This window comes from Electrophorus electricus, chromosome 19 (assembly GCF_013358815.1).
Source record: "Electrophorus electricus isolate fEleEle1 chromosome 19, fEleEle1.pri, whole genome shotgun sequence".
Lineage (NCBI taxonomy): Eukaryota > Metazoa > Chordata > Actinopteri > Gymnotiformes > Gymnotidae > Electrophorus > Electrophorus electricus.
The window spans coordinates 15,308,953-15,332,055 of NC_049553.1; the positions used below are offsets into that span (position 1 = coordinate 15,308,953).

Here is a 23,103-nt window from a genome sequence, read left to right on the forward strand (position 1 = left end):
GCGGCCGCTGTGGTATGTCGCCGCTCGGGCGCGCGACGTACGTGACGGTGCTGCGGAGCTCGAGCTCTGAACGGCAGCGGGAGAGAAGTTGCCGCTTCTCCTGCTCGTTTCCCAACGGCGTCGAGTGACGGCAGGTACGAGTATACGTTCGTCCATGCGCACCTGACGGGACTGGCGGTGGCGTGTAACTGGCGTTCGTTTGTCTCTTGGCTGTGTTGTGTTTCGCTGCGCTTCCAGTGCCGTTTTCTTGGCTTCACCGACGCTAAGCTAACTTGGCTAACGGCCGGCGGGGCCAGCTCCGCCTCCTCCTTCAGCTGATGAACCGAACCCAGCCTGAACGATAAAACTACCGTTCAGTGTGTCTGTATGTTCGTAGTTGAAGGTTATTATGCGGGTTTGTAGCATTCTTACTTGAATGAAGCGATCGCTTGGCAGTGAGTGGGTAGGAGGAGGAATTAGGCCCCGTGTTGGCTGGGATAGCTAGTTAGCTTAGCTGATTTACAGTAATGGCGTAAACCGTGTTGTGAACTTCCACCATCTCTGTCTGCTGTTTACATGCTGCGTCTGGCTGACGGCTACAGCGACTGGTACTTAATATCAGTGACAGTTGTACTGATGGCTAGACAGGCTGCGGTATATCGTTAGCCAGCTAATTTGGCTTGGACAATCGAGGCCAGTACTGTCAGTGTTGTATAATTAGTCTAAAGTCTGATCTAATACAGCTGCATGTAACGTTGTCTAGCTAACCCACTGTTGGCGAATCATACTAAGCCGTAACGTTGTGTGTGATGGAGAAAGTGGACGGTAGCCGGCCGCTCGTGTTTTAGTGTGTAGCCAGCGAGTAAAACGATGCCTTTAGAAAGAGGAAGTTGAATTGCTGTTCTGGTTGTTTTTGCTCCTGTCTAGTTTCGGTTTAACATGCTTAGGAGAGCTGGCTAGTTTTGTCGGATTTCTCCCTCCATGACTGGATAGTTCGCTAGCTAACCGTTTCCCAAAGTTGTCAGCCAGCAATAAAATAAATCCGCAAATATTCCTGAATGTTTTCTGCAGTGGAGAGTAGCTGCTGAGCTTGTTGGCGGTGTGGGCTAGCTAACCTGGCTAGCTCGGTGTCTTCAGCTAAATACGTCAGCTCTCCGGGCTGTTCGCGGGTTGCCCAATAAGGATTACTGGCGTGTTTTGGCCACGAGAAAACCCGCTTGCCCACGCAGTGGGAAGATATTTCTCCAGCTCACGCCGTCAAGATGTCCTGTTCCTGCTTGAAAACTGCAACGCTGAACTAACATTAGTTAACCTATAAATAACTCCGCACCATAATGGCTACGTCGTGCTAGCTCGGTTCATATATTCACACAGTCAACAGTGCGAAAGGGCATACGTCAAGGGCACCCTATTCTGCATGGCTTTATCACTTTTTCATTTATATCGCAATTTATAATTGGCACTTTACAGGATAGCCTTTTGATCTGGAGGCCAGTTAAAGGGCTGAGAATACACCAAGCAAACCTGCATAGATGGTAAAATATTTGTTGTCATGACAGGCCTATTTATCACTTATGAACCGCATTTCAAATTCAGCTGCGCACCTAAAAAGACCCGTAACTTCATTTGCAGAACTGTTGTGACACTGAAGTTCCTTATCTGGCTTATTGGTGTGTGAGAAAGCTTTCCTAAAACGTGTCCGCGTTACTGAGTGAGTGACAGCCACACTCTCTAATGACAGCTGTACTTTCCCCTCAGCGTCACAGGAAAGGAAGACAAGCTGCAACGATTAAAAAAAAAAAGTTGTGCAAGACCAATCTTTAGTCAATGTTATCATCATGTAATGAAAGCTACCCCTTTGGCAGTGTGTTCGCTCTAACAATATAACAATTACTTTGAATGTGTTAATCACTTGGCAGAATGCCATCGGTTTTTATTTAGTTTAAAAAAAAAAATCGACATAAACATGTGGGGATGCGGGGTTATCTGATCTCCCGCCAGGGATTGCGTTGGAATTCTCTTTTGAAATGCTGATTATTAGTGACCTAGTGAATCAGGCTGTGCTGATAATGTATGGAATGTGCTTTGTTATTCACAGGTCATTATCCTATATAATTATCTCCTGTGAGATAATCCCTATAGTCTCAGGTTTGGACTCCACTAGAGTGGACATTGGTAATGCTCCCATTGTGGGGGGTGTCACTATCTCCCTGTCGATTCATAGGTTACTGATGCTAACTAGTTGAGTGTGTTGAGTATGCATGCATCCCTATGTGGTGTAGTGGAAATATGGTTTGTTAGATTGAAACTACTTTATTTTATTACTTTCCTGTTTTATTCTGGTTTATATACTGTTCACAGCACTGTTTTGCTGACTTTAACAGAATTATTATTGTACTGCTTAATTATTGTTTGTTTTTGAATGTTATTTGTTAGACATGAATATAGAGTACAAATTGGGTCAAAATGATATCAGTATTATTGCAGTATTGTTAAAATTTGCTGAAAATGTTCAGAAAGTATTAATAATACATTTATGTAGCACTTTTCTCGAACTCTAGGACACTTTAGACATATATCAGCTTTTACAATCACTTGCACACCGATAGTTTTATAGTAGTTCTAATTCTATAGTATTATTATATAGTAATATTGGTGTTATTATTGCACTCACACATTTTATATAGCCTAGCATTTAAGCATATACGGTGACCCCATGAAAAAAGTAGAAGTGAGTGTTTCCCCTGCTGAACATAAATGCCGAGGAGTATAGCATTTCTGCTGTACGACGTGAATGTGGAGTATAGAGTCTGATTTTGGACATGAATGAAAAGTATAGCGTTTCTGATTTTGGACATTAATGCAGAGTATAGAGTTTCTGCTGTGGGTCATGTTGTTTGTTGTTATTTGGCCTATTACTGTTGTTGCTAACTCTCATGTTGGAATGAGGTCATAATCTAGCCTACACTGGGTTCAACAGTAACTAATGCTGGGGCAAGTAAGACGTGACGTCAGGACAGCAGCACTAAAATCACTTGCCCGGTTGGGCCAGTTCATGTTTGGGTGGACACGCAATGTGTTAACAACGTAACTGATACCAAACTCAATTTATTTGAATATTTAACCCCTTGTCATACAGAAAAATGGTCTTATTCAATTCCCACATCCAGTCAAAACAAACCAAATATTTCAGAATATGAAACAGAGTCCACGGCTTTATGGGGCAATTTCTGACCCCTCTGTACCTGAGATGTTCTGCACAGCTTGTAACAAGACTCTCTTTTGTCGGAACTACAAATTTTAGGAGTCGCTCGACAAAGCTTTCACAATTCATATAGCAGCAAAAAAGCCACTAGTGTGTCTGGACCACTGGACATGTGCATATGACAGAAACAGTGAAGCCGGTTCCAAGTTGACCAAGTTAGTCACAACAGCTTGTCACAGGGTTAAGAGAGATGTTTATGAAACCTTTGCTTATTTACAACAAAATAAGTGAAAGTATGTTGAGAATGTACGCTTTATTTAAAAATAAATAACCTTAACTAAATATATTAGTTTATTTATATGTGAATAACACTTTAAAATGTAAAGATTTGTTTAGGTAAATTTTCCGATCATTTGCCTGACCTATCAATTTGCAGGGAAAAGTTCCTGTTGAACCCTGCTACATCTGTCTGTTGAAATGAATTAACATTTATAAATAAGGCGACAAAAACATTATAAAATTAAGTGCAGATTTGCGTTTTAAAACTTTTTACAAAAGTTAAGCTACCTCGTCCAGCAGCTTAGGCATGGCTCTAGTTGCATAAAGAAGCTTGTAAAGAAGACGCACATTTCTGAGTGTAGATGCAAGGGATGTTATTCATTGCAAATTGAGCACAAAGGCAGGCGTCGAGTCAGCTTGTACATGCTTTCTAAATGTTGGTGCTTTCAGCATACGGTTATGTTGAAGAAGGCAAATTAAATAGCATTGTTTTCCAGCATTCAGTTCCCCCTGACAGCAAAATTGACTAACTTTGTAAGAGTTCAACTATATACTGAATAGTCTATAGTTATGCCTGAAAATCCAGGCATAAATCCAGCAGAAGAAAAAACTGGTCTAAATGGATGTCTGTTTCAAGAATATACAAATACAAGTGTACACAGATTCATTCTTGGGGGGCAAGCCATTTGCTAATGGACAAACCAAGAGATTAAAATTTTGCCAGTTTCAAGACCATATTGCAGCTTTAGTCTTCTTAGAAGATCGAAGAGTCTCCAAAGCTCTGTTGCGGACTTCCGCCATGTTTTCACAGTTGTTGAACAAACCCCATCTGAAGTGGGCATGAAGTGCCTCATCCACATGTGGCTACCTCTGGTTAATGGAAAAACTTAGTTTTCAAACCAATATAATCAACCACAGTTTTAATGATTAAAATATGAAACAGTAAAACTAACTTAAAAAAAAAAAAAGACATGGTTTACCATGAAACTGGCAACGATTTTTTCACTATCCAGTTACTCCATGAAAACGCCAAATCTAGTGTCAAAATTTGAGTTTCCTTAAAAAACCCAAACATTTCAGGTTCAAGTCTCACCACTTCTAGGTTGCTACTGTTGGGCCCCTGAGCAAGGCCGTTAACCCTCAGTTGCTCAAGTTGTGTTCAGTCAGAATTGTAAGTTGCTTTGGATAAAACTGTAATCTAAATGCTGTAAAGGTAAATCTAAGGCTAAGTATTTTGGCATTTAAAAGAAGGTAGTTGAATTTATTTTCAGAGCATTTCAAAGATCTATAGTCAAGTCTATAGGATTAGGTGAAATTCTGGAATTTTGTTAATTTGTAGAGGTCACAATTTAATATTTAGACTCGGTGTCACACAGATATATTTTTATTGCTTTGCAAGGTAAAAACCTTCGATTAGGTTTGTTCTGTTTAAGTGTGTTAATAGGGCGAATGTGCATTTCAAGAAGCTGGGTTATGTGGCAGATTCTGAGTGATATTTAAATAGGCTGGACTATATAACGGATGGTCTCTTTCTTATAGAATTAATCTGCTTTCCTAAGTACTAGAGTGTAGACAGTTACAAGTGCTCTGCTTTGTTTCAGGTGATTCCTGGAGCCAGCTCTCCTGCAACATGAAGATCTCCGATTAAAACTGAGCATGCTCAGTGTCCTCTTCTAAGCTGCCAGTTGTCAGCTGTCTAAACCATGCCTGAAGACTAGAGCACCTCTCCATTGCTAATAGCATATTTAAAAAAAACAACAAAAAACCACCCAAAAAACACTACATGGTCCTACATGTAGAGCGCTCTTGTCCGTCCGACTGGAGTGAACTCCACCCTCTTGGCTGACTCCTCCCCTTTGTAGCCTGCCCCCTCCTGCCCTGTCAAAGCCTGCCTGGGAGAATGCCCCTGTACATGCCGATGGCTCCCACCTAGAGTCCCATGCGTCCAGTGAACGGAGAGTCGTCCGGTCGTGCCCCCCCTGAGCGCGTCTCGTGGCCGCCCTTGTCGGAGATGTCCCTGCTGCCGTCCCTGGGCCCGGTGCAGACCTGGCTGGGCCAGGAACTGGAGAAATGCGGCATAGACGCGATGATCTACACTCGATATGTCCTCAGCCTCCTGCTGCACGACAGCTACGACTACGATCTGCAAGACCAGGTGTGCATCTTGTCTCTGGCAGCTCAAATGTAATCTCTGTTCAAAGGTGTCCCTGGACTTTAACAATCCTGTAACTGATGTTATATGAACAGCAGGAACTAAATTGATGAATCTTTTAGCCAGTTTCTGGTTTCATATTCAAATGTGTAATGTGTAAAGCTGTTGGTGACTTCCTGTATAATATGTAAAGCTCTTGGTGACATCCATGATAATGACATTATGCAGAATAAGCAAAAAATGACAGGTAAACTACGATTTAAAAAAATATATATATACAAATACAGTTTAGTATGCCAGCCGTACTGAATCAGAAACAGCTTAAAATATTTCTTTATAATTCCACTGTCTATAATCCAGCCAGGCTGAGATATCTGCACCTGCATCTCCTCAAGATGTCAGTAACCGATCCTCACGAGCTCTGCCAATGACCTGAAAAGCTCAACACAGTACAACACTTGTCCTCATACTGTCAGATCATGGCTGTTGGCACCTCGGCCCATGTTCAGACACATATACAGCCTGTTCATCTGTGCACTTCGAAGAAGACTGTGTCAGATTATCTTTATGGGCCTGTGAGGAGTTTACACAGCTTACTGTCACTTCCTGAAAGCACAGAGTTGAATGCTTAAAACACTGATGTGTCTTTGGTAAATGTATATGAAATTAAACTGATACGGTGGCACTTTTAGAGACATTTGGTTAGGCGGATTTACAAAAAATTCCTTTTTTGTGTGTTTTTTTTTTTTTTGTTTTTTTTTTATTTGGTATTTAAATATATGGCTGCCACTTTTTTTTGTTTTTTTTTACATGGCATGAACAACTTGGGTCTGTCAGAGTAGCGTCCAGTGAAATCATTTTTCACGCTTGAGAGCAAACGTGCTTCCCCATCAGAAGACCTTTGGCACTGCAATGTGGGGTGGGGACTGCTATGTAACAACTTTAGCTTCCTTCTTTGATTAGATCAACTCAATTGCTACACATTTGTGACCAAATGTCTATCATACTTGAACTAAAAGCATAACACTTGCTGTCAACCATAACCTAGCCCAATAACCTCGAACATAAACCTGGGCTGATACCAGTGCACGTAAATGTAAGGTTTGTGTTGATTACTATTACCAGACAACAAACTTAACTTAACTAATTTTTATTCAGTACATTTTAGCTAAATAACATTTACATACTGATCCCTTAGCTATATTGTCCTTTACGGCATTTTGTAACTTGGCAAGCATACCAAAGAAATTCAGCAAGTTGCACCCACATTTGCCTGCTTTAGGCTGATGTGAATCTATTAAAGATGAAAATGACTGACTTAACTGAGAGAGACTCATCCTGGATTTCATTCACAACTACTTGGATTTATTTTGGATTTGGTAAAAGCAAGCCTGGATAAAAAGCCCCTCTCTCCTCCCTGGATATCTTGTTCTTGTTAGACACTCAGCAATAGTTTGACCAATTTTACCATAATTGTCAAATTTTGTTTTAATTCATATTTCTTTAATAAAGATCAGTGGTCACTTCAGAAATATAATGCCTCCCAGAAGAACCCAGAAGTTTGGATTTGGTTTCTGTTTTGAGCTCATCACTTTTGCTTCCTCTTCAGGAGTTTGCAACCCTGAAGGTTACTTTGTGAAGGTTACGTTATGTTGTGAAGGCCATACGAAACTTTTTTTTTTTTTTTTTTTTTTTTTTTTTTTTTGTGCCCCTCCTGTTGCAGGAGAATGACATCTTCCTGGGATGGGAGAAGGGAGCAGGCAAGAAATTGGGGAAGAGCAGCAGCAGGAGGAAGGGGGGGGGCGACCTGAGCCTGGAGGAGATGAAGAAGCAAGCTGCTGTACGGTGCCTGCGCTCGGCTTCTGATGAAGTAAGACCTTCTGCATTGGCTTACTTTGAAGGTGTTTTCTTGATCTTCCAGTGTGTCCACAGCTACCCAGTGTTTGAATTTGTCCATTTGATAAAGTATGCCTTAGTTGCATGACTTGTTTATTTTTAAATATAAAGAAGTACACTTGTTTTTGATATTGGGTTCATCCTTAATGTATGACATGCTAAAGGTTTCTGATTTATCTACTCAAATTCTGAAAACAATTATCAATGGCTAATTTTGTTCCCTGTGCTGGGAGTTCTGCAAATAAAGATAAACTAGACAATAAACACACTGTCTAGTGATGGGACAACAGGGATCAGACAACTTGATATTTTGGAGGAACACATCAGGAAATAAGGATGGTTATTGACTTTGCCTTTCAATATGGAAAAATCATGGATTAAATCTCTAAAATTCTCAAACCTTTGCTTTGTGATAAACAGTTTTGCAACTGAAATATTGGTGATGTGTTAATACAAGTAGGGTTCTATTTTATATAGGTTAGTTCTGCTGAGTGGAGGAGGTGGGATTGCAGTATTTATATGGGGAGGGTCAGCGAAGAACACCAGGAAGCCCTCTAGGGGGTGCTGTGCTTTCACTGCCTGATTACAGTATGTAGACTAGAATACAGCTGCCTGCTACTGGCACAATGCTGAAAGACCCAGCAGAGGGCTGCAAAATGAACTTTTTATTTTTTTAATGCCATGATAAGAAATCTTAATTTACAGAAGGATCTTTAGTGGGATTGTTTTAGTTTAATGTAGTTTAGAACTGCGTAGAATGGCTTGCTACTCCTGCATGCATCATAGTTTGTTCGTGTATTGTCTGGACTGTCCCAAAATGGACCTCAATGAGTTTGCTTTATAATGCCCTTTATTGAGGGTTGAAAAATGATATGTGCGTGACCCAAGTCACTGACCCAGGCCGTGCTTTCTGTGTCTTAGTAAGCAGCACTATATGTATATTTTCTTTAGGGTCCTTGTATCTGAAATTTGCATGGTCATGGTCAAGATTGCTGCGGCTACTGGTGCTACATGGTGTGTCCTAGCTCTGGTCAGCACTTTGCCCATAAACAATAGATGTCTTTTTGTTTTAGCTGATTTTAGCTTTTTTAGACAAAGGATTGAGTGATTTACCTTAGTGTGGTGATTTTGATGATTATTTTTATTTATTTTTAATTTTTTTCTTTTCTCAGAACTCTGGAATTGAAGGCTTGGTTGAGGAGCTTTGCTCTAAGCTCAAGGACATTCAGAACAAGCAGAAAGGTTTGCTGCTTTCTCCAGCTAATGCTGAATTGCTGCTCACTGCACCATAAACCTTGCTTAACTAACTATGTGATTCATGGTGTAACAGAAAAAGAAAAGCAAACGACCAAGAAGCCTGATGAATTGCGGTCTCCTGAATTGGCTGAATCACCATCTTCTAAAGACCAGGTGGAAATGTAAGGAGTGTTTTATACACACAAAATGAATTATAGGGTAATGATGAATGCTGTTAAGTTCTGTTATAGTTGTAAAAACTGTGGTTCCTACAACCTCATAGCATGTTTCTTGTGATTTTTATTTTCAAGGTACTATGAAGCCTTTCCACCTCTGTCTGAGAAACCTGTTTGTCTCCAAGAGATTATGACTGTGTGGAATAAGTCTAAAGCATGCACATATTCCAGCTCAACCTCATCTGCTGCCCCTCAGACAAGCACAGATACCTCATCCCCGAAAGACTGCACCAGTGAGGGTGAGGTCTTCAAGGCCAAAGGGCCTGATGTCTTGAGCACCACCACGACCAACGAGAAGACCCAACAGCGCCGCAGCAAGAAGGAAAAGGAGAACCGATACCATGGTGGTGCGACTGGGGTGTCTGAGGACCAGGCTGCTTCTCAAAATAAGAGGCAGACCAGAAATCGATCTGATATGGGGCACCGCCCCCGATCCTGGTCCTCCGGCTCCAGTGAGGGTGGCTCAAGCTCCAGCGGCAATCATGGTGACATGAAAACCTCAGGCAGCAAAGGGGTCAGGTTCAGGCACAAGTCCCGCGAGGTCAGCAACAGAAGCAAAAAGGGGCGGAGCAGTGGTCGGGTGAAACTGGCACTGAAGGCTATCGACAAAGAGGAACGTAGAAATGCCGGCAGTGTTTTTAGCGCTAGTGAGGGCCCTTCAAAACAGCAGCAGCACTACATGAAAAAAGGCAAGAGGTCATTAAGGGAGATTCGTAAAGATCCCAGCTGGGCTGAGGCAAAGGAGTCTGGAGGTGAGGCTGGTACCAACAAGGAATATATGGAAGAACCCCTTTGGTACACGGAGCCCATCTCTGAGTACTTTGTCCCATTTAGCCGAAGCAAACTGGAGACGAAATACAGAAGCAAACAAGCCTCCCCCAGTGACCTGACCATGTCTGTTGACATGGACTGTTTGTCGGAGAGAATGCATGGGATCTGCATTGCCAACTCTTCGTTTGAAAGAGCGTACCTTGCGGCAGGTACATTTGTGGATGGGCACTTTGTCGAAGTGTCTGGTGAAGGAGAAGAGGAGGCCGCAGAACTGAACGGGATCTCAAGCTGCCTTCCTCCTGAGGACGGTCAAGATTTAGATGATGAGCATCTGTGCGAATTCACTCACTTCTATGAAGTTGACATTTATCAATCCATATTGGATCCTAGTGCCTCAGATGCAGTACACGAGAGTCGTATCTTGAACATGATTCGACAAAAGAGCAATGAGCCAAGAGATGTTGAGGCAGGGTGTCGTATATTTCTAGACGGCCTTGAGCTGCAAGGGGAAAGTGCAATAAAAGGAGAGCCTCTTGGAGCTTCAGAAGCTGACGTGACCCTCACACAGGATATGGAGAACATAGCTCATGTGTGGGAGTGCTACTCCTCTTCTAGCTCTGAGGATTTGGAAGCAGAGAGCTGTGCTGGAGACTCTCCAGCTCGGCTGTCCCCAGTGTTGGGCAGTGTCCCATTTAACATGAGCAGGCTGCCTGGCTCTCTTGGGGAGCTCCATCCCATGGACGCCTGCGGGAGCACATCGGCCCTCAACACTTGCTTCTCGCTCTTTGAGCTGCAGTGTGACAGCTCTGCTTTCCCCTTCCATTGTGACCCGCTCACACAGAATCGTGACAACATGGACTTGAATAGCTGTCTCGACCCCCTTGGAAACAAACAGTCCCGTTTGCTAATTTGGACCAAAAACAGTGCCTTTGATGAAACTGAACAATGCTCCAACCTGTCGACGAGGACTTGCAGTCCGTGGTCCCACTCGGAGGAGACGCGCTCAGACAGTGAGCAAATTGGTGCTCAGCTGGACGAGTCAGCTCAGTTTGGCAGCGAGGAAGTCGGCTGCGTTATTCCTCCCATCCCGGCAGTGTACATGGACGAGGAGCTGTTGGATTTCTTGCAGGAGAACCCAAGTCACCAGCAGGATGAAATGAGTGTAGGCACGATGTCCAACCAGACCTTCAACAAGGTATCTAAACTGGAGTCTGTTTGTGGAATAGCATTAGAGCAGGATGAGAGCAAACAGTACAACACTGTTTTGTTCTCAGATGATGCAAACCAACAAAGTGATGATTACAGCTCAGGAATAATAAAAGACATTTGGATGGCTATTGGAGACAAAGATTGTGTATTGGCTCTTGGAATGGAGAAAGCAGGCGAGAACTTGTTTTCGGAGGAGACCCCTAGCTACCAGTGCTGCTGCTGTCTCGACGTAGAGGTGAAGGATGAGCCCATCCAGAAGAAGGCTGTACAGCGTTCAGAGTACCACCTCTGGGAGGGCCAGAAAGAGGACCAAGGCCTGGCCAAAAGCAAAGTCTCCAAAATGGATGGAGGGGATTATACGACACCTGCTAGGCCTTGGGACATGTACTCTGAGAGGAGTGGCACATCGTTTATCCTTGGAGGGGTGTATGGAGAGCTAAAGACCATAGGCAGTGAGAAGGAGTGGGCGCTGGTTCCACCTGGAGACACCTGCGGCAGCTTGTTGCAGTGCGCGGCGTCATCCTCCTCTGATGTGGTCACCATCGCAGGAACAGACGTGTTCATGAACACAGGCAGCTGCTTTGCTCCGGGGCATAAGCCCCTGTGGAGGCCTCTAGTGTCGTTTGGACAGAACGATCAGGCTACCAAAGGGGCAGGCGATGGACTGAATAAGGGATTTTCTGTTATCTTCCATGAAGATTTACTTGGATCCTGCGGAGGCTACTGCGGAGAGGAGCAGGGGCTAGAGTGCCCATTTTCGTCCTTGGACCTGAATAACCCCTTTTCCCAGGTCCTGCATGTTGAATGCTCCTTTGAACCAGAGGACATGGCCTCGTTTAGCCCAGGGTTCAAGCCGAAGTCCATATTGTGCTCGGACTCAGACAGCGAGCCCTTCTGCCCGCGGTTCTATGGCATGAACCGTACTCAGTACCGGGCCATCCGTATATCTCCAAGGACTCACTTTCGGCCGATATCTGCTTCCGAACTATCTCCGGGTTGGTGCAGTGTATCGGACGCAGAGTCTGAAAAAGAAGAAATGAGTCTTCCTGTTTCTGGTCAGACAGACCTGTTTGATGACCCACAGGCAGACCTCAAACCCCTCGAGGAGGACGCAGAGTGCGAGGGCCCTTACTATGGGAAGTCTGAACTGGAGTCTGGTAAATTCTTACCTAGATTAAAGAAGTCTGGCATGGAGAAGAGTGCTCAGACTTCACTGGACTCGCAGGAGGGTGGTGCTGTGTCTCTGCCAAATGCAGAGCGGGAGATTTGTTTAGACTGCAAAACTGCAGGAGAGCCAGCTGCAAGCCCTTGTGTGGAGGGCCCTGTGGACACACCTCAAATAGAGGAAACCAGCGCAGGACCTGAGGCTTGCAGGTGTGGCCGGGAAAGTGAAATTCCTGAATTTGGAAAATCATATGATGCGGGTCCTGATTTGCATGAGGTGAGTGAGTGTCACTATGCAGGTTTTTGCTTGGGTGATGTTAAACGAGACTTTTTGCAAAGTGTACATGCACATAATTTTCAGATCTAGGTCATTTGGTTGTCTAAACGTACTGTGCAGGGCACAGGTATCACTTCTAATCGTACCAGTGTGTACAGTGAAATGCAATAAAAAACAATAATTCCATGTGTGTCCTTTGGGCTATTTAGAGTCACTCCCAGCCAAGTAGAATTAACTTGTCAGTATTTACTGTTTCTTATGGAAGAATAGCAAAGTCTTCAGTGCTCTTCAGGAGGCTGCAAATAAATAACTAAGCTGCAGAACAGGTAGCACTTTAAAAATTGGATTATTTAGGCAGCTGTAATTTTCTTTTTCACCACTCTCTTATAAGACAGCAGTCACGTTCTTGCAGTCTGTGAAAATGTAAGGGATGCAAACCAACAAAAAAAATCATACAGGGTTAAAAAGAAAGCTGGACTTTTGATATCTATGTATCTAGCTATCCATCTAGCACAAGAAATGCAAATAAGTTTGCCAAAGATGTATTGAATTTGATACTTCGCAAATCATGACACATCACATCTATTTTCTGATCAGACTCTAAACATACAACAATTAAGCCTATAAATTAGTTTAACATATTTGTATTTTCCAGTATTGCTTTGTTGCAGTAATGTGGCTTTTGACACTGCGACCCAAGCTGTAGGCAGGCAGTTGCTGTTCTGAAAGAAAATCACACTACACTAGTTTTAGCTTTTTTGATATTCCCATTCTACTTTTGCTTATTCATCCCATAATCTGTGTAGTGCTCTTGCCCTCTGGTGCTGGAGTTGAGCAGAATAACCATAGTGTCACCCCAGTTGCCAAGTCCTCACACTATGGCGTGGGCTTAAGGGGGTGTTGGACCTCAAGGACAAAACATGCTCTGCGTCCTGGTGATTTTAAAATGTTAATAGTTGTCTTTTTCCAGTGTGTTTGGTTCCTGCCCTACCCTGTGCTTGGCTCCTCCCACGTAAAAGCCATTTTGTTTCGTTGCCGCTTCCTCAGCAAGCTCAGCAGAAACAGTGACAGGTCTACCAAGTTAGCACTGGACAGGTATATGACAGGTCTAGCGTAGCAGTAAGGACACACTAGCAAGTTTGGTTGTCCACTTAAACTTATGAGAGCCTAAGCAACAGCAAACAGTTAGATTTAAATGATTGGTTTTTGCTACACAACTGTCAGTTAAGGAAATCTAAAAGAAATATGTTAAAATGTCATAATTCACACTACACCCTTGTGTAGAGGCGTGTAAAGGTGTCTGGTGTTATAAATGCAGCGTTGTTCTCCTAATCTACGTCTGAAACATTTATTTTAAGATTCCAGGGGATGTGCTTGGCCCTGACTAGAACTGATCCTGCAAATGCAGTTCTTGGGTTTGAGTGGCACTCTGATTGGGAGAAGTAGTTGCTGTTTGTGTAAAATGTGTGTGGATCAAGAATTGCTCAGACTAGGATTTCATGGCATCTCAAGTGGTTACATTTAAATATGTGCACTGATGTATATTTTTCTCATTTAATTTTGACTGATATAAATAATGATTCATATGCTAAAATGTTGCAGGGTTCTTGCTGATAAAATCTTCTCAGGGACTTTGTCCTCCATAATCTGTTGCAGATTTGCTTTGTCTCTTGGGTTCTGAATTGGAAAAGTTCCTTTGCCTAATTCCAGTCTTCCTGCTTCTTCTCGTCTTTCCCTCAGTTCCCACTGTTGGGTTTCGGAGAGCAGGGTGTAACGGGTGTCCAGCAGGCTGACTGCTGGTGGCAGAACACCTTGTGCTCCTCTCTGTTTGCAGGATCACAGTGCACAGGTAAGGGGACTAGACTGTGAGTGCACGGGTGGCAGAAATGCCTCCTCTCCCAGTCCATCAGTGCTGTCTTAACCTTGTAGGACACTTAAGAAGGGTCATCCTGGCTAAGTGGAGTTTATCCTGCATGAGGCGCTCTGGAGCTTCAATCACTGACACCAAAAAAGAAAGGATGGGGAGAGGGGAATGGATAAATATAATGAGCATGGTTTTCAGTGAAGTCCAACTTTATTTTTTAAATAAAGTGTTCATATTTGTAGCATAGATTTCTGAAAAATCAACAGGACACACTTGCTAAGAATCTCAGTGCTATCTGCAGGACAGATATCCACTGGCTGCTTTACTGTTATGGGGAACACTCATTATTAAATGTTTTAATTCGCATCCATCTTCCCTATCTCTCACTCTTCAGGAAGCAGTAACATGTGATGCATGATGCTCACTGCAGGGGCATCGGGAAAGAAAGGCGGAGCTGTGTGGGCTCCGCCCACCCCTCCTCCTTCTCCTCGCCGTCCAGTTTTCCACCACACACCCAGTACAGGAGGAGGGGAAAGAACAGCTGGCCCCCTCAGTGCACAGGGGTCCTTCACACCTATGACCACTCCCACCCCACCCTGCCCCATGTTTCTGCTCACCCCAGCCCTTGGTGGCTAACACAGTTAGCCTGAAACTAAAATATCTGGGAGGCGTTGGGGGTGGGTGGGGGGCTGTGTCTGAGCGCATTCATTATAGATTTCTTTGAAGGCAGTGTATTCCAGTGTTAATCAGCTTTGACAGAGATAAGACAGTTAAGAGATAAGAATGATGAGAATGATCTTTAGTAGTCAGTACAGAGTTGGGTGATAAAGGCCATCTTTACTTGAGCCCCTTGTAAGGTTTCCCCCCCAGTGGTGTCCCACTGTTTGTTCATCACACTAGTCACACACCTCATATTTGAGTATAAATGCTCAATGACCCACCTGCCATTTAAAAAAAAAAAAAAAAAACAATACAAAAGGTGGAAAAGCCCCATAACCCCTCATTTTGTCTTAGACCCACAGGATGTCCTTTTTTAAAATGTATTTATTTTTGTCATCTTTTAGTGTGTGTGTGTGTGTGTGTGTGTGTGTGTGTGTGTGTGTGTGTGTGTGTGTGTGTGTGTGTGTGTGTGTGTGTGTGTGTGTGTGTGTGTGTGTGTGTGTGTGTGTGTGTGTATTCTGGTGGATGTTCTTTAGATGATCTGTCCTATGAAGACAAAACATTTTCCTGTCCCCTCGGGGGGGGGGGGGGGAAAGGATGCTTTAAATCTGTTTTTTTCCAGATATAATTTTTCCTGGAACATAGTATCTGTTTGAGTAGGGTGATGGGGGAAGTATCTAGAAAACAGGAACAGGTTCCATCCCTTTAGGAGTTTGGGTTATATAACTGCATCTTATACTTCAGGCATTCATGATGCTTCTTAGAAGATGTAAATTCATTGGTGTGTTTATAAAATCAACTAAGCGGCTAGATTTTTCAACCTTTCATTCATGATTTGACCTAATAATAAGACGACTTCACAAAAGTTGTAAAGGACACCAGAGAGGGAGAGAGAGTTTGTTTGTTTTTTTTTTGTTTTTTTTAAATTCTGTAGCACGGAACAACTGGTGCTAGAGATGGTTTAAAAACACTTAGTAGCAGGTTCAGATGGGTGGTGTTGCCATATCGTAGCTTGTGTAATTCTTTGTTGAGCTGGAGAGGGTAAGACCATCGATGATTGAAATCTTTTTAAAATTTATTATTATTTTTTTATGTTCTTCCCAAAACGTAAATGAGTCAAATGTGTGACTGCTAGGGGAGTTCATGCTTTAACCGGCTTGGGTTTTTTCTTTCTTTTATTTTTTCCTTTTTTTTTTTTTTTTTTTTTTTTTTTTTTTTGTGTGTGTGTGGTTTTTTTTTCTGCCTCTTTACTGTTTAATGTACTTACTTCCCCTCTGGTAGTTCAAAGTCGTAGCACATTTTTGGTGTGACTACTGTTTTTGGTTTTGTGGGGGTGTTTTTGCATTTTGGTTGGTTTTGTTATAGATCTGTACCATTGGCAGGATACCTCATGTTTTACAGGACAGGGAGAATGAAGAAACACTACAAACCTATAGAAATTAGATAATTGGGAGTTTGTTCCAAATGTATTGATGTACAGAAAGATACACACAGTTAGAGAAAATGTCCGACATGGTGTTTGTATTTAGAAGTGACCTGTTTTCCCCTCTAATTATTATTTTTTCTTGTTTGCCAGTGTATTCACAATCTGTTCACAGAACCTTATTAGATGCACCCTTTTTGTAGAGTGAATGTTTGCTCTGAATGCAAAGACATTAGTTATGTTTAATGGCCAACGTATTCCAAAAATAATTGTTCAAATTCGCCAGAGTCAGTGGTCTGTAATGACTGCTGCCTAATATCAGCTCTTGAAACTGCTTTCTTGGTTTGTACTGACATGCAAATGGAAGTTTGAGAAAATGGGACACATTTGTTTTGAGAGGTTAAATACAAACTACAATTATCTGTACACTACAAATTACAAAACATGTCGTTCCCACCTGGCTCACAGAAAATGTCTTTACATGTGCTAGTTAACTTGTTCTTTTCTGATGGCCCTGGTGTCCACACGTCACGGGACTAGTGGCCATTGCTTTGGGGACGATGTCTGTCAGGCTGTCTGACTGCTTCTCTGCTCCAGTTCCACTGCATGTTCCTACACAGAGAGCAGAGAGCCTATCTAAAAACTCAAATGATATTAAAATTGGCAATTTTATAGCCAGGAGCTATTGGTGTGCATATTACTTTACTTTATGATGGCGCCTCCTGGTGGGTGTAGGAGTAAACTATAATTCACTGATGTGCAAAGGCCACCTCCCTCTGCCAACTCTGTCCTCCAGATCTAAGGCTGCAGAGGTCTGGAGAGCCAGAACGTTTCATCTAATGCATCTTGCACATTGAAGAGCATTGGCACCATAGCCACAGACCCTGTAGGTATTTATTAAACATGTGTTCACACTTGGTATTTAATGAATGAAGACTGCTTGATCCTTATTCATCAGAATGCTTTGTTTAGCACAGAAGATGCTGGGTTAGTTCTGTGACACTGTCACAAATGAATGCCCCAGTAGATTTAACAAATGTTCTCCATAGATGGTACCAGTATTATAACACACAGATGATTCTAAATAAGCATTTTATTTATATTTGTTGTTTTCCAGCCTAACAGACATCTGAGAAAAGAGGTTTACAGAAGAGGGGTTTAATTAATGAGCAGTTTCAGTGACAAGAAAAGTGATGCATGCGTTCATTGAGTTTGTTCTGTTGATTTCACCATAGTCCCTGTTTTACTCTGCTTAAACTGCAAAAAAAAAAAAAAAAAAAAAAAAAAAAAACTTGAAAAATAGAAGAAACCTAAAGAGTGCAAAAATATTTTCTTTTGCTTTTAAGTATTGCTGGTTTTTGCGTGTGTGTGGGGGGGGGAGAGTATATGTGGGTCCTCAGAAAAGGGGGGGGGGGGATTAAAAACATTACCGTACCATTGAGAGAGACCACAATGTAACAAATACCTGTTTCTGTGGGAGACTGGATTAGTGTATAGGTATTGTCATCTTTTTCTTTTCCATGGCTTTGTCTGTGTTGGGAGGAGGACGCTTCACAAATCATCGTGTTTACAGCGGGAGAGGCCGCCGAGGCTGGGCCGGGTCACACTGGCCGCCTGAGATGTCGCCGTCTTTTTTCATTTTTTTTCCCCCCTTCTCTTAGTGTTCCTCCACCTTTTTGTAATCGTCTCATGTAGCCCCCCTCTGCTGAAGCCCCTCCACAGTCTCCCGTCCAACCCTGTTCTGAACCATCAGCTCAGTGCCACCATCCCCAAATCCCTGACGTGGTAGCGTCCTTCTAATTCCATGTACATCTCGAGCAAAAAAAAAAATTTTTTTTTTTGTTTCATTGTTGAGTTTCTAAATCTCTAATAAAGGATTGAGTATATTTGCTCTGGTGTTGTTGAAATAAGTGTGAAAACTCATGCGGCGCATAACGCTTAGTAAGTAGCACTTTCGAAATCCGTACTGTTCACGTCCAGTTTTTTTGTTTGTTTGTTTCTTTCTTCCCAGTTCTCTAAAGTAGGCTTCATCGACGAACACGGCGAGAGCATGGTAGCAGCTTTAGAACCACAGGACTGCTTCTTCAGGTCCTGATCGCCAAAGGCAGACCCGTCACATAAAGCCACATTACCATTTAATACTGCTGGACAATTAAGGCCTACTGTAAGATTCATCATTCTCTCGAAGACTTTGTCAAACTGGCCCAGTTGTTTTAGGGGCTTGGATTTGGTCTCCAGTGCACAGACCCCCAGGAGCAAGACTGCATCCCCAGTTCTGAGTATTAGTAGAGTATAGCACTTCCACTGTCTGGATCGGTGTGTGAGTGTTTGTAGTAGCTAATATCTGTCACACGTCCTTGAGTCAGAAAGGCGCTATACAAATGTAATGTGCGTACAGGACAACACTTCCACATACTCTTGTCAGTCTTTCTGGCAGTTTCACTCTTCCAGTTCCTCTACATGTTTCTGAGAGTCCTACATATCGCCTGGTAATTGAGTCTGTGCGCTCAGGTCTGTTAACAGGGTGAGAGAGAACACATGCCGATTGGTCAGGAGCAGCAGACCGTGGGCAAATGAACACTGGTGTTTCTGTTGCTGTGGCTATGAAACATTTGGCATCTTGCACTCGTAAAGAAGCAAAACCAATCCGGTATATCGGAGCAGGGATGTCCACGTCTAGTCCAGAGTTTAGAGCCAACCTTCAGTGTCTTGGTGTTAGGTCCAGCTGTGCATCAGGTGGGCTACATCTCCAGCAGTGCACCTGGGCCCTGCGTTAGGGGCTTCCACCTGTCCTACACACTTCATTCACTGATGAATTGATTGAATATTCGCATAGGGTGTCTCATATATGTCTCACAGACAATATAGATTCTTCCTTGATTGCTACAGGCCCTTATCCCAGCGTGTAATATAAATGTAACTTTCTGAAATTTTATTTCAGATTCGTTTAGTTATGTGAGATGAACGGTAAAACACACAAACATCCCTGGTTACCCAGGTTCAGGGCTGGTTACTGTAACGTGGACTCGGGGGTCCTGCGCGGAGTAAGATCTGTCCACGCACGCTGATATACCTGCTTGAATGCTTTAAACTTCACATCCAGACCACAGGATGGAGAACATAAGAGAGAATAGAGTAGCAACAATAAGAGCTTGACTTTATAAACGTGACGAAATGGGAACACTCTAAATGTCGGCGCGCACCTTTAACTCCCTCGCACTGTAGCTCGTGTAGTCCACAGCACGTCCGGGGATATCCGCGAGCCGGTGTGCTCCGTGGAGCGCGTAAGCGAGCCCTGCCGTCTCGCGCACCCGCGGGCAGGTACACCTACGGACGCGCGCGCTTCCGGGCTCGGTTGCATTGCGCTCTGCACGGGGAAGTTTGTGTTAAAATGGCGGCGCTCGCGTCTGAGCAGGTAGCGTACTTTGTGTCTTTATGCGGGAGGTTGGTGTGACCGGGAGTGGTGCAGTCCCTTCACACGGAGGGTGTTTAGGAGTAGTCGGTGTTTGGGTCAGTGGTCAAGCTGGACACGAGGGCGACATGTAACCGTAAACAGCACTGAGCGGAAGCCACTAAGTTCACTTACGTTAATGGGCGCTTCGTGAAGGATGGAAGCTACCTTTAGTGAATCTTGGAATAGGTTATTCATTCCCCTACAAGTTTCACTCGAGTGGCGAGCGTCGTTTGAGTCTTCCTTTAACTAAACGTCGAGGGTGAAGTGGAATATTGTCTCCTGTTGGTAAGTTCACGCTGGGCTGTTGTGCATTTTAAAGGTCTGACTCAGGAAGGTCAGTTCCCGTTGGCATGCCCCGACCGAAGCGATGTGCGGACCCCTCCTTCCACCTGTAGCAGACCCGTGGCGGAAGATGGCACATGCGGTCGACAAGTCCGATGTTGGCAAAACCTCTGGCAGCAGAGCAGGTAAGGACGCAACAGGTGCGCTGAAGACGTGTGCGTCAGGCTGCAGGGGTCGCAGGAGTGTGTGTCGCGCTCTGGACAAAAGCAGCTTTCCTTCGCTCGCCGATGATTTATGTGTAAACGTCATTTGATAAACGGACATGCGATGCACTCTGACGCACATTCACAGAACTTTGACTTTTTAAAATGTCATTGTCCCATGATGACGTAATGTTAACTGCGGGCATGTGCAGTTAAACAAACAAACCAAGACACAAACACACACACACACACACACACACACACCGTCAGGCCACTGGAAATCAGGCACATTTGCACAGTAAACAAGAAATGAAACCACACAAGTAAACTGTCAGTCACTTAAATGTAAGTCCATAGAGTTGTGTGGCTTAGGTGTCCTTAGAGCCTGAGTGTTAGAATATCAGATGTCTTTCTGTGGAAGTTGAGAGAGTTCAGATGTTTGTCCATAGCCTTTCAGGTCACACTTCGAGTGTGTTCCCTCCCCTAACACACCTGTATAAAGTATTTGTTTTACACAGCTCAGTGTGTTAGTATTCTCGGGTCTTTGTTGTCAATGACACAACTAAGGTGTTCCCTGAGTCTCACTACAAAGGTTATGTTCGTTGGAGCAAAATGTATCCTCGTGACGTGTGTCTCTAAACATCAGACCCATTGAGACTTGTCAAACTCCCTGCAGCTTTGCAGATGGAAAGAAAACAGTAGTATGTGACCTGGGACAGGTTGTGTCGGTGCAGGGCTCACACTAATGTGGCGTTGTCTAGGGAGTCCCCCAAGACTCAGGTCAACCACTGGCTCCATGCTACGTAGGACAGAACTGCATGTTAAGCACAGAATATCATACTGTGTTATGTATAATTATTTGTGTAGATTTGCTATATACATCCACGTGTATCAAACGAGGTGGGGATCCTTTGTGATCGTGTTAAAGGCTGTCCTGTGCTACTTAAGCCATGTTTTTTATGATTCATTAACATTTCCACACAGAACTTATTTGGGGCATCTGCAGTGTAGTAGGATACTGTCAGCAGACATCAGAACCCACCCTGTGATTGGCCTGAGGGCTTGTTTGCACATTGGAGCCTTCTGTGATATCCACATGCTCAGTCAGTACCGTGGTGACCCCCACCAGGGAGACGGTACCCGTGCCTGGGCGCCGAGACCTGGTGCTTCACAGGGGCTTGACTGGCACCACTGATGAGTGTGAAGTGTATCTGGAGCCCTGCTACTGGAAGGTTTGTCTCACAGTAGCCCTGTGCATGTCCACGTCCCCTCTTGCCATACGGGTTGGGCAGCGAAGTTTTGCGCTGGTTAAGTAGAACTTGAATTTCTAGTCCAGGCGCTGCTCGACGAGAAATTACAAAGTGAAATAAGATCGTAATTTCTGAATCAGTTTGTTCATGTGACACTATATATAAAATAAAACAGTCACATGGTTTGCCACGACACCTCATTAGGAAGTGGCCATCTGAGTGCTGTCAGTGGTTATAGAAACAAAATAGCCTTTTGCACTGGACTTCATCCCTGCAGGACGCCGGAGCAGAATGTACTGCCTGAATGTACTGCTCCCGCCCCCTGACCGAGCACATCAGTGTGGTACCGAGTGCTGAGTGTGCCAGTGTGCCTGTGTTCTAGTCCACAGTATACGCACTACTGCCCAAAGACCGTCAGCAAAAAGCATGTGAGGCTGTGGGTGGTGGTCATCTTCTGGGTGTTCTGGGGTGTTCAAAAATGCATGTTTTTTCTCATAGTTTACTGGTAGCAGATGTCAGATTGGTTGGTAGGTTGATTGGTTGATAAATTGTATTATTTATGGCTTTGTGAGGCTCTTCAGTTACTTCCCAGTTAGGCCTTTAGTACACTATATTGTCTTGTATATTTTTGTGTTGTCATGGCCTATTGGAAAATGTTATCTAATGTGCCTTCAAACAAAAAGGGTCACCAGCTTTACAAATCCTCATTTTCTTCTTTTTGTACTTTAACACAGTTCTGGTTGTGCACTGCGTAATTTTAATTGGTAACACAACAGGTGTTTTTTTGTTTTTTTTTTGTGCAATCATGAACCTTTTGAAAGTCCAGCTCATCAAGGCCTTATGAACATGCCTCTGTAGGTTTACACGCTTCTGAGAACGGGTCTCCGCTGGGACTCCACACCCCAGATCTCCCAAACCATGACAGCACGCCTCTCAGTCCCCTGCCTCATTACTGCCTGACCAGCTACAGGCCAGCACTGCTCTGCAGTGCCCCCTGTGGTGAGGAGGACCAACATAGCCTGACCTCCCAGGACTCAGGGATCCCCACACTGGAGATCAGCCCTCCAGAGGCTGTCCGTGTACAAGCGTCTAGCGGCGAGGACGCCCCCGCGACCCTGACGCTGGAGCCAGAGCATGGCGGCCCGCCCAGGGCCTCCACGTTCGCCCGGGGTGCTGCCACCCGGCTACCGATGGGTGGGGGTGGAGCTTTGAACCGCAGTGACGACGTGTCCATCTGCAGCGTGTCAAGCCTGAGCACGGAGCTCTCCGCTACGCTGTCTCTCGGCAACGACGACGGGGCTGATTTCATCATCACGTCTGACTCCAGCGCTGTCGTCACATTTGAGAACAATGATGCCGCCGCCATCGGCTCACGGTTTAGTGATATTCCGCTCCCACCCCCCAACAATCTGCTTGGAGGCAACTGGAGTCCCGGGCAACAGCCTGTTGCTGCGCCGATGGCCCAGGAGGTCCAGCTGAAGAGAAGCCCCATTCTGAACTTCCTGAGCAGGTAACGACACGCGATCGTGTCCCGGACGGAAGCTGCTTTCGTCCTCACAGTTT

At 44.1% G+C, this 23,103-nt stretch overlaps 2 protein-coding genes across 3 annotated transcripts in view; both read left to right on the forward strand.

Annotated features, from left to right (window-relative positions):
- On the forward strand, positions 1 to 15,236 carry kiaa0232 (KIAA0232 ortholog). Its single transcript, XM_027027358.2, has 8 exons — positions 1 to 134; positions 5,065 to 5,618; positions 7,339 to 7,485; positions 8,684 to 8,753; positions 8,842 to 8,929; positions 9,059 to 12,404; positions 14,145 to 14,253; positions 14,663 to 15,236. The coding sequence occupies exons 2-8, from the start codon at positions 5,403 to 5,405 to the stop codon at positions 14,677 to 14,679; spliced, it is 3,993 nt and encodes a 1,330-aa protein (XP_026883159.2). The 5' UTR covers positions 1 to 134; positions 5,065 to 5,402; the 3' UTR covers positions 14,680 to 15,236.
- A 4,477-nt stretch (positions 15,237 to 19,713) lies between these two features.
- Positions 19,714 to 23,103, forward strand: part of tbc1d14 (TBC1 domain family, member 14) — a 22,068-nt gene continuing 18,678 nt past the window's right edge. For both annotated transcript variants that reach the window (XM_035519716.1, XM_035519717.1), the window contains exons 1-3: positions 19,714 to 19,766; positions 20,125 to 20,272; positions 22,399 to 23,050. In XM_035519716.1, coding sequence (XP_035375609.1) covers positions 20,173 to 20,272; positions 22,399 to 23,050 — 752 coding nt within the window. In that variant the 5' untranslated portion in view covers positions 19,714 to 19,766; positions 20,125 to 20,172. The remainder of the gene's footprint in view (positions 19,767 to 20,124; positions 20,273 to 22,398; positions 23,051 to 23,103) is intronic.